At 47.5% G+C, this 12,150-nt stretch overlaps 1 protein-coding gene across 4 annotated transcripts in view; it reads left to right on the forward strand.

The window, feature by feature from the left end:
• ush2a (Usher syndrome 2A (autosomal recessive, mild)) overlaps nt 1–12,150 on the forward strand; it is a 1,282,968-nt gene that overhangs the window by 435,616 nt on the left and 835,202 nt on the right. For all 4 annotated transcript variants that reach the window (XM_070889457.1, XM_070889458.1, XM_070889459.1 and 1 more), the window contains exon 20: nt 9,076–9,220. In XM_070889457.1, the coding sequence (XP_070745558.1) occupies nt 9,076–9,220 (145 nt within the window). The remainder of the gene's footprint in view (nt 1–9,075; nt 9,221–12,150) is intronic.

Consider the following 12,150-nt stretch of genomic DNA (forward strand, 5'->3'; position numbering starts at 1 on the left):
GAAACTCTCCTTGATGGCCCAGTATTTGCCACTAAAGTGGCTGCAGAGTTCGCAGTGGCCCTCCTCTTTAACTGAAGGGGAGAGACGTTGTGACGTGCCAGCGCAATGATGTCATCAGCATGACGCTGAAGACTGACAGCCTCGGCTACACTGCCCCGCCCTCACTTTCGCCCTGCTAGTGATGGCCACTCCGATCCGCCCCCATGATGAGGCCACTTCCATCCCGCTCCAAAAAAATCCCCTAAGTGCTGAATTTCAACAATTAGGTCGTCACCATACATGGGGCAACCAGAACGCATCAAAACCCATAGGTGCACGTCGTTTTGGGCGATGGGCATTTTCGGCACAAGATGTATAGAATTATGAGGGGCCGAGATAGAGTGGATAGGAAGGACCTATTTTTCTTCGCGGAGTGGTCAATAACCAGGGGGCATAGATTTAAAGTAATTGGTGGGAGGTTTAGAGGGGACTTGAGGAAAAATGTTTTCACCCAGAGGCGGTGGGCGCCTGGAACTCACTACCTGAAAGGGTGGTAGAGGCTGAAACCCTCACCACATTGAAAAAGTACTTGGATTTGTGCTTGAAGTGTTGTAACGTACAAAGCTACGGACCAAGAACTGGAAAGTGGGATTAGGCTGGATAGGTCTTTGTCAGCCAGCATGGACACGATGGGCCAAATGGCCTCCTTCTGTGCTGTAAGTTTCTATGATTCTATGCACCACCTCAGGCTGGCCGGCAGCAGTCTGAGTTGGCTGGATGACATGCAGCAACAAGTGCAATGGCGGACTGGCAGTGCTGCGATCAGGAATGCTGTCATCTTGAGAGAGGACAGCAGCTTCCCGCTCCACTGACCCACTGCCACACCCCGGGGAAGCATTCAGCGCCTCCACCAATCTGCTTCAGCATAGATTGGTGCCCTGCTGCAACACTGTGAGATCCCCGGTTGACTGTGGTGGACCCAGTGGCGATGGCAGCAGTCAGAGAATGCGTGGCATCCAGCTGAGATTGCATGAGAGCAGTCTGAGCTTCTATGCATGATAGCACTATGACATTGCATGGCTTCCGACTATACTGCAGTTAAAGCTGCCACATCGCCCATGAGGTCTGGATCCACACGGTCTCTCTGGGAGTCCACTATCGTCAGCAGAGTGGAATGATGGGCTCCATGGTGTGCGCAGAGCTCTGTGCAATGCTGGAGAAGGACTCCTCCATGCTCCTTACTATAGCGGAGAGGCTCTCTGGCGCCATTACCATTGCACCTGTCATGTCAGGGTGCATGGCCATCACCCTTCTTGTGAACGCCTCGCCATCAAAGTCCTCATCTGAATCCTGTGCAGCAGAACTCGTGCGTGAACTCTCCTTCTTGGAAGCTGGCTTCCCCTTTCCCCTTGACCTTGCTGTGGCCCGCTAGGCCCCAGTGCATCACCGAGTGCAGACCCCTCTGCTAAGCTAATCTCTAAGGACTGCATAGTGCCAGGCTCTGAGCTGGTGCCTGCGGGTGACAGATACAATGACGTGGTGCTTGGGTCCTCCTCCTCTTCCTCCTCTTCTCCCTCCTAAGTGTCAAGGGCTCAGGTATGGGCTGCACATCTGCTTGCTGATGATCTGAAAGCATAAATGGCACAAGACTTGCAATAAGGTGAGGGCAGGGGGCAGGAATGGAGCAAAGAAGACAGAAAGTATCAGGAGCTGGAAAGTGATAAAGCCTTCCCGTGTGACAGGGAAGTAGGATGAAAAAAGAAAAGGGGATAAAGTTACCGTTGTTGCCCCTAGTGGGGTCGACATCTTAGTGTTGTAAATGCAGACAATGCAGTCCTGTAGTTGAGGTTCACCCCACCAGTCCTCTACTACTCCCTCCTATTCTGTGCCATGTTGTCCTGCAAAAGAAAGGAACTTGTGTGAGTAAGAGTCCAGCTATGTATGTGGGAGATATGCCTGCTGTGATTGTATAGTTGTGAATGTAGGCAAGGCATGAGATGAAGATGTGAGTTTGAGTAGCTGCACATGTTTGGTGGATGAATGCTGGGGAGTGGTTGTTTGCTCAGTGTGCACAGACAGAGGTTCAGAGGTTGGTATGTAAGAGATGTGAAAGCATTTACTCACCTTGACCACATGACTGAGGTCGTTAAACTTCTTGCGGCACTGTGTCAGGGTTCGATCAACTACGGTGCTGGCCGACACCACCTCGGCCACTTCTCTCCACATCGCCCTGAAGACTTGTGGAAATGGCCTCCTTCCAGATAAGGGGAATAGCGCATCCCTCCTTCTCTCCACTGCCCCTGCCAATGCCTCCAATGCCACATCATTGAATTGCCTTGCCCTCTCCCTTGCAGAGGATTTCCAGCAGCCATCCCAGAAAGTTGTTTCAGTAACTCACAGTTCTCCCTCAAGTGAGAAGGAGGAACTGAAGGATATCCTTATAAAGCGGGAAATTGTGTTAGGGAAATTGATCGGATTGAAGGCCGATAAATCCCCCGGGGATGATAGTCTGCATCTCAGAGTACTTAAGGAAGTGGCCATAGAAATAGTGGATGCATTGGTGATCATTTTCCAACAGTCTGTCGACTGTGGATCAGTTCCTATATACTGGAGGGTAGCTAATATAACACCACTTTTTAAAAAGAGAGGCAGACAGAAAACGGGTAATTATAGACCGGTTAGCCTGATATCAGTAGTGGGGAAAATGTTGGAATCAATTATTAAAGATAAAATAGCAGTGCATTTGGAAAGCAGTGACAGGATCGGTCCAATTCAGCATAGATTTATGAAAGGGAAATCATGCTTGACAAATCTTCTGGAATTTTTTGAGGATGTAATTAGTAGAGTGGACAAGGGAGAACCAGTGGATGTGGTGTATTTGGACTTTCAAAAGGCTTTTGACAAGGTCCCACACAAGAGATTGGTGTGCAAAATCAAAGCACATGGTATTGGGGGTAATGTGCTGATATGGATAGAGAACTGGTTGGCAGACAGGAAGCAGAGAGTTGGGATAAACGGGTCCTTTTCAGAATGGCAGGCAATAACTACTGGAGTACCGCAGGGCTCAGTGCTGGGACCCCAGCTCTTTACAATATACATTATTGATTTAGGTGAAGGAATTGAGTGTAATATCTCCAAGTTTGCAGACGACACTAAGCTGGGTGGCAGTGTGAGCTGTGAGGAGGACACTAAAAGGCTGCAGAGTGACTTGGACAGGTTAGGTGAGTGGGCAAATGCATGGCAGGTGCAGTATAATGTGGATAAATGTGAGGTTATCCACTTTGGGGGCAAAAACGTAAAGGCAGAATATTATTTGAATGGTGGCAGATTAGGAAAGGGGGAGGTGCAACGAGACGTGGGTGTCATGGTTCATCAGTCATTGAAAGTTGGCATGCAAGTACATATGAACATAAGAACATAAGAACATAAGAATTAGGAACAGGAGTATGCCATCTAGCCCCTCGAGCCTGCTCCGCCACTCAACAAGATCATGGCTGATCTGGCCGTGGACTCAGCTCCACTTACCCGCCCGCTCCCCATAACCCTTAATTCCCTTATTGGTTAAAAATCTATCGATCTGTGATTTGAATATATTCAATGAGCTAGCCTCAACTGCTTCCTTGGCAGAGAATTCCACAGATTTAGAACCCTCTGGGAGAAGAAATTCCTTCTCAACTCGGTTTTAAATTGGCTCCCCCGTATTGTGAGGCTGTGCCCCCTAGTCCTAGTCTCGCCGACCAGTGGAAACAACCTCTCTGCCTCGATCTTGTCTATCCCTCATCTCCGGAATCAGCCTAGTGAATCGTCTCTGTAGGGCTAGTATATCCTTCCTTAAGTAAGGTGACCAAAACTGCACGCAGTACTCCAGGTGCGGCCTCACCAATACCCTGTACAGTTGCAGCAGGACCTCCCTGCTTTTGTACTCCATCCCTCTCGCAATGAAGTACGCAGGCGGTGAAGAAGACAAATGGTATGTTGGCCTTCATAGCTAGGGGATTTGAGTATAGGAGCAGGGAGTTCTTACTGCAGTTATACTGGGCCTTGGTGAGGCCTCATCTGTTCAGTTTTGGTCTCCTAATCTGAGGAAAGACGTTCTTGCTATTGAGGGAGTGCAGCGAAGGTTCACCAGACTGATTCCCGGGATGGCGGGACTGACATATGAGGAGAGACTGGATCAACTGGGCCTTTATACACTGGAGTTTAGAAGGATGAGAGGGGATCTCATAGAAATTTACAAGATTCTGATGGGACTGGACAGGTTAGATGCGGGAAGAATGTTCCCAATGATGGGGAAGTCCAGAACCAGGAGACACAGTCTTAGGATAAAGGGTAGGCCATTTAGGACTGAGATGAGGAGAAACTTCTTGACTCAGAGAGTTCTTAGCCTGTGGAATTCCCTACCGCAGAGAGTTGTTGATGCCAGTTCATTGGATATATTCAAGAGGAGTTAGATATGGCCCTTGCAGCTAAAGGGATCAAGGGGTATGGAGAGAAAGCAGGAAAGGGGTACTGAGGGAATGATCAGCTATGATCTTGTGTACAGTTTTGGTCTCCTAACTTGAGGAAGGACATTCTTGCTATTGAGGGAGTGCAGCGAAGGTTCACCAGACTGATTCCCGGGATGGCGGGACTGACCTATCAAGAAAGACTGGATCAATTGGGCTTGTATTCACTGGAGTTCAGAAGAATGAGAGGGGACCTCATAGAAACGTTTAAAATTCTGACGGGTTTAGACAGGTTAGATGCAGAAAGAATGTTCCCAATGTTGGGGAAGTCCAGAACCAGGGGTCACAGTCTGAGGATAAGGGGTAAGCCATTTAGGACCGAGATGAGGAGAAACTTCTTCACCCAGAGAGTGGTGAACCTGTGGAATTCTCTACCACAGAAAGTAGTTGAGGCCAATTCACTAAATATATTCAAAAGGGAGTTAGATGAAGTCCTTACTACTCGGGGGATCAAGGGTTATGGCGAGAAAGCAGGAAGGGGGTACTGAAGTTTCATGTTCAGCCATGAACTCATTGAATGGCGGTGCAGGCTAGAAGGGCTGAATGGCCTGCTCCTGCACCTATTTTCTATGTTTCTATGTTTCTAAGGGCCGAATGGCCTACTCGTCCACCTATTTTCTATGTTTCTGTGTTTCTATGTAAATGCAGCAATGCTGAAAATGAGCAGGTGCAGCTTGATATAACCTCCTTTTAAGAGCAGCCCGTGTGAAGGATTGAAGAATGATTGCTGAAAACAAGTTACTTGAAATTGGGTAGCACTCTGCCATCAGTGCCCTTGCAGTACCCCACTGAGGTCATTAGCGCCTCATTTAACACCCCCCTTCATTTGTGGGGGGGGGGGGACTGAATCCCAATTTAGCAGAAGTTAGCAATCGTTTGCGCTTGCTGCTAACTTTTCAAAATGTTAAAAGTTTTACGCCCCAAATGGGGCGCTACCGAATTTCACCCCCCCCCCCATGCTCTAATTTTACTCTCACCCGCCCAGAAGAAATTTGATCTGATTGGATTGGCCGCAAGGTTTACACCTGGCCGATCTGAATCAGTCATTTTCCCACCGGGTTAGTTTAATATTGGGTTGATTTTAATGTTATTCACCCAGCGAAAAACAGTTAAAATGAACCCAATAACTTGCCTGCTGATGTTTGGGCTGGATCCCATGGTCTCTGATTTTCACCTGCTCTTCTAAGCAAGTGGCAAATGCACCCACCTGATGCCGGCGGGACAATGTTTAAATATGCAAATTGAGACCTGATGCCGTCATCAGGCCCCAACCGTTATTCTATGCACATTGCACAAACTACCAATCCCACACCACTCAAGGCAGAAGTGGATCACAAGCAGAAGAGGGTCTTTCACGTTTTTCACTTTCCTTTGAGATGGTAGGAGAAGCAGGGGCATTTACATCTCTTCCCATTCCGGCCCCCCCAGCCCCGCCTCCCAAGCGTGAAACTCTCCTAAAACCTTGGTCCTGAATGCCGACAGGCAGCCAAGGGCCAACCAAATTTCAACAAGCAGGCCATCAGCTGCTTCTAACTCACTTTCCTCCCTTTAAGACATAAGAACATAAGAAATAGGAGCAGGAGTAGGCCATACTGCCCCTCGAGCCTGCTCTGCCATTCAATCAGATCATGGCTGACCTGATCATGGACTCAGCTCCACTTCCCCGCCCGCTCCCCATAACCCCTTATTCCCTTATCATTTAAGAAACTGCCTATTTCTGTCTTAAATTTATTCAATGTCCCAGCTTCCACAGCTCTCTGAGGCAGCGAATTCCCTCTGAGAGAAGAAATTTCTCCTCATCTCTGTTTTAAATGGCCAGCCCCTTATTCTAAGATCATGCCCTCTAGTTCTAGTCTCCCCCATCAGTGGAAACATCCTCTCTGCATCCACCTTGTCAAGCCCCCTCATAATCTTATACGTTTCGACAAGATCACCTCGCATTCTTCTGAATTCCAATGAGTAGAGGCCCAACCTGCTCAACCTTTCCTCATAAGTCAACCCCCTCATCCCCGGAGTCAACCTTCTTTGAACTGCCTCCATTCGGAAATATGGAAACCAAAGCGAGAAGTCCACAGCCGGCATATTTTGAGGTCTAGCGCTTCGAATCGCTGTGACCCTATTCTGCCGTGGGCATGCCAGTATCTAACTGAAACCAGCAGGTTCCTGCTGTGTCACCCAATGGTTGTTAAAATCATCCCTACATTTGACTCCGAGTCAAATGTATTATATATTAAGAAAGTGAGTGGTCCCACGATCCCAAAGGTAGTTGGTGTTGTGAACATGCCATGACATGAAAAATTGAGAACAATAAGGCAGCAGCTAATGTTAAATGACAACTCGAAACTGAACCCTTCATATTTCTCAGGTAAATCTTTCGAAAGAAAATATTGTGTTTGTGGCCGCTCAAACCTGTCAGATTAAGTATACAGAAATGTGAAATAACCTATGAATTCAATCGACATTAATTTGAAACCCGATTGAAAGTTATCAAAGTAAATGCACACCTGTTAAAGTAGTCAAAGAACTTTGACACACATGATATTGATACACGTTATTACTAATATAAGAATTTACAGTTCACAAACCAAGAATATTTGTTGAAACTAAGTTCAAATAGAAATACTGTGCTTTACTGAAAATATTTCTATGTTCTAGCTAATCTCTTGTGATGTTGCTCGTACATATTTTGGGGACTGGACCATGATTGTGATATTTAGCTGCTACGGTGGCTCCGTGCTTTATTTGGCCAATAAAGGCAAAAACAAAATACTGCAGATGCTGGAAATCTGAAATAAAAACAGAAAGCGCTGGAAATACTCAGCAGGTCAGACAACATCCGTGGAGACAGAAACAGCATTTTTTGAGGGAGATTTTGTAGGGGGAGGTCAGCGGGTGTGATCGGTGGCAGTTCGGGTGGGAAAATGTTTTTTTTTTGACAGCAGGTCGGCCCCACAGTCAACCCGCTGCCATGCGCCTTTCCCCGATTTCGGGTCTGTCACTCAGCGGCGGGGGAGGCAATTCAGGTCATTATACCTTTGTTAACAGCCCATTAAGAAGTACAGGTGCAATGCCCCAAATCCAGAATTCTGAAAACCGGAATTGTCCAAAAACCGGTCATTTTGCGCATACCTGATGGAGTCATCCGGAATTATTGTCCGAAAACCAGACAAAAGCCAAAATCCGGCACGGGATAGTTCGAGGATTACGGATTTCAGACAAGAAAATCAAGTCTGAATTCCGGAATCCTTAACGGAATACGGTTTCAGGCCTTCGTCGCTCAAAACCCGGCATGGATTCGGTCGAGGATTCCTGATTTCAGACTATTGATTTCCTTGTCTGAAATCCGGAAAAACCCCAAAACCGGAACGGAGTCCATCCCGAGAATTCTGGATTTCGGACGTTGTACCTGTATTTTCAGCTCACCTTCAGCATTTACCAGGTCACCCATGGGGTCCACACTGCTCGGGGATCATGTCAGGTAAACAGGGCAGGAGTTGAATGTCCATGGAATCATCTCTATTTGACAGCTGGAAATGTGCTATAAAAGCTCCCATCTTACTGCTGCTCACTTTCCAAGCTCAGAAGTTGTTGCTTACTGCATTTGGAAGACAGATTGAGCTTTCTGCAGGTTACAAGTGTTTGGAGCAAACTCTCTATCCAGTGTCACCTCACTGGAACAACCTCTCTCACCATTGACAGATTGCTTCTGTCATCGCAAGTTCACCTGTCATCTATTACATCAGAATGAGTACGGTTTATACTGTCTCACCTTTGTCCTCAGAATTCCACCACAATCAGCCCTAACACCAGCATCACCAGGCACACCAACATCACCAGGCACACCAGCAGCAGCAACAACAACACCAACCTTCCCCGCAATCAGCTGATGCTGCACAGGACACAGGGCATCAGCATCCAACCACATTGCTACCTGGGACGCTAGAGATGGCCTCGCCATGGCTGCCACATGATGCACCAGGTTGGCACCATCCCACACCAACACCATAAAGCATCCCTATATTGCCCAAGCCCATTCCTTTCACACTCATCAGCATTACGGGTGGCACCGTTATGTTTGACAATTCACTGCCACTTACTAATCAACTTCCAAAGCTTCACACAAATCTGTCCAAGAACACAAAGGGTTGAAAATAAGAATTTCAATGTTTGACACCACATTAACAGAAACTCAAAGTGGGTCTCTATTTGACCCACGGTATATGCCTATTTAGACCCTAGTATGACCTTAAAGGGATTGACCAAATAAAGCACAGATCCACCGTAGCAACTTAATATCACAATCATGGTCCAGTCCCCAAAATATGTATGAGCAACATCACAAGAGATTAGCTAGAACATAGAAATATTTTCAGTAAAGCACAGTATTTCTATTTGAACTTAGTTTCAACAAATATTCTTGGTTTGTGAACTGTAACTTCTTATATGATGAATAATGTGTATCAATATCATGTGTGTCAATATTATCTTTAGCAAACAAAGCAACTTTAATCTATTCTACAAAGCATAAGGTAAAGCAATATTATTTTACGGGATAAGACCACAACACTGATTATATTTACTTTGTACACAGGTGCTTCATACAGTAACAGCCAAGGAAAGAACCTACACTGTTACAGATTTGAAACCCTACATAATTTACAACTTTACCATCACGGTCTGTAATCGGATTGGTTGTATAACAAGTGAACTAGGCTCAGGTCAAACATTAGCCGCAGGTACTATTAAACCATCTGCCTTATTTATATATATATATTAATAGAACAAACAATAATGAATGCAAAACACAGTTAAATTTTGACTACTTGATAGATGCAAAGAAATTGTTGTATGTCTTGATATGTTTTAGCCGTTTATAGTCATACTCACAATTGTGCAAAATGTAGCACTTTTTGATAAGTGCAAAATTCTCAATATGCTAGTTAATGATGTAATTTTTATGTTGTTAGGAATTGTCATCCAGAAAATTTGTATGACTGCATTAAATTAAATAAGCTATTCACACTTAATTTGCAGCTTCAGATTTTGAAGAGGAAAGTAGTGTTCATTATAGCTTCATCAACTGATTATGTAGAAATATCCTTCTGTTTACTGTAACACATCACAGAAAGGTAAAAAATGTTGGCAAAACCGAGAACATTAAGAAAAACTATCTCAGATAATATAATGCAAGGCTACTTATAACTAAATCATAATTGTGTTCTGTTTTTGGAGGTTTGGGACTCATCAGCACATCAAATCATTTTTCACCATTTTAAGGTCTCCCATGGCAAACATAACATGGGATAAATATAGAATGCAATATCCTTTTGGCATGACTTACAAACTCAGAAGGACACCTCTAACAGCACAAGTGTGGTATTTTCCACACCACCCAAACATGGGTCTCCCATGAAACCATAAGCTTACAGCATAGAAAGAGACCATACAACCTATCATTTCTGCATTAGATATTTGATCGAGCAATCCATAACTAATTGTCCCAATTGTATTTTTTGAAGACGGCACCAAGATAGTGGATGAGGGAAACCCAGTAGATATTGTCTACCTAGACTTTCAAAAAGACTTCGATAAGATACTGAATTAGAGGCCTCTCTACAAAATTGAAGCCTTAGATATGAGTGGCAATCAACTGCGTTGAATTGAGAACTGGCTGAAAGTGGTTGTAGATGGATTTGGAGCTGATTGGAGGTCAGTCTCCAGTGGTGTTCTGCAGGGGTTGATGTTAGAACTGTTACTATTTACTATTTTTAATTAATGATCTAGATGTACATGTTGGAGAAATGATGTGCAAGTTAGCAGATGATACTAAGATATGTTCGAGAGTCAGGACTGTAGACGATGCTTGACAACTACAAGCTGATTAAGTGAATGGGCAATAAGGTGGCAGATGGAGTATAATGTGGGAAAATGTGAGGTTATTCATTTTGGTAGGAAAAATAGAAAACAGAATATTGTTTAAATGGTGAAAAACTATTAAATGTTGGTGTTCAGAGAGATTTAGGTGTCGTCGTATAGAAAACACAGAGGCTGCGGATTCGCATACCGAGGCAGAAGCGAGACGGGCGACGTCAGTGGCGGGGTCCCACCCCTTATCCATTCTGGCCTCCCACACGACTTTCCCCTCATTGGGTTTGTTAAACCCACCCAGCGTGGTTCCCGGCTAATTGAAAGGAAGCGGGCCCTTAAAGGGACCATGCGCAAATTAATTTTGACAGTTGTGCTGTCAGTATTCTACAGCATTGAGCTGCAAACACTGACAAGCAGTGCACAAAGGTGCAGGGCTGCACCCAGGCTCTCTCATGATTCCGTCTGTACGCTTATGGAGGGAGTCACAGCACGTAGGGAGGTTCTCTTCTCTTCCAATGGGTGGAAGAGACCTCCCCAGGGGACCAACGCAGCCTGGTTATACATTGCAGAGGATGGCACAAGCAGAGATGTCTTCAGGAGGACCTGGCTGTGGTGACTCAAATGTTTCAATGATCTCAGTAGATCCCAAAATGTTAGTACAAAATCACACTCAACCTTGTAGAAACATAGGGCCCAAGTTTCGGGCCGCGCCTAGAACGGCGCAGCCCGACCTGGACGCCCGTTTTTCGCGCCACAAAATGCGCCTAAAAAAAACTTCCAGATTCTCCGGCTCCCTGCTGGTCCTCTTGAGCCGGGCGTGGCGCAGTACGAGCTGTAGGGGGCGGAGCTTGGTCACTGCGCTGAAAACAGTGCCAGGACGTCTGCACATGCGCGCTACAGTGGGCGCACATGTGCAGTAGCTCCAGGCGCCCAAAACTGTGTGGGAGTGGCCCCAAGCACGCAGCCCCTAGCCCTGGCCAAATGGCCTCACTGAGGCTGCGTGCATAAGGCTACCTCCCACACCCAGCTCCTGTTTCCTCCCGACCCGACTCGACTCTCGCTTCCCCCCCCGCCCCCGGACCCGACACGACACCGACCCGACTCGACTCCCGCTTCCCCCCCCCCCCGGACCGGACCGGACCCGACCCCCAGGACTGGACCCGCGCTTCCCCCCCTCCCCCTACCCAACCTGACCTCCCTCTCCCTCCCCCCCGAACCGAACTGACCTCCCTCCCCCCGCCCCCAACACGAACCGACCCATGCTCCCTCCCTCCCCCCCCTACCCGAACCAACCTGACCTCCATCCTCCCCCCCCCCCCCCGGACTGGATCCGACCCGACCCGCACTCCCGACCCCGACCCGCGCTCCCCCCGACCCCGACCCGCGCTCCCCGCGACCCGACCCGCGCTCCCGACCCCGGACCCCGGACCCGACCCGACCCAACCCAATGCCACCTACCTGTAAATCTGGTGCTGGGGACGGGCCCTGCCCAAAGTCTTGGGCCCACCGGGCCTGGCCCGTTCAGCCTCCTCCCCCTTCTCCTTTCCCCCCCCCTTCTCCTTCCCCCCCATCTCCTTTCCCCCTTCTCCTTTCCCCCCTTCTCCTTTCCCTCCTTCTCCTTCCCCCCTTCTCCTTTCCACCCTTCTCCTTTCCCCCCTTCTCCTTTCCCCCCTTCTCCTTTCCCCCCTTCCCCTTCTCCTCTCCCCCCCTTCCCCTTCCCCTCTCCCCCACTTTCCCCTTCTCCCCCTTTCCCCTCCTCCCCCCTTCCTCTCCTCACCCCCTTCTCTCCCCACCTTCC

Source organism: Pristiophorus japonicus, chromosome 9 (genome assembly GCF_044704955.1).
Source record: "Pristiophorus japonicus isolate sPriJap1 chromosome 9, sPriJap1.hap1, whole genome shotgun sequence".
Taxonomy (NCBI): domain Eukaryota; kingdom Metazoa; phylum Chordata; class Chondrichthyes; family Pristiophoridae; genus Pristiophorus; species Pristiophorus japonicus.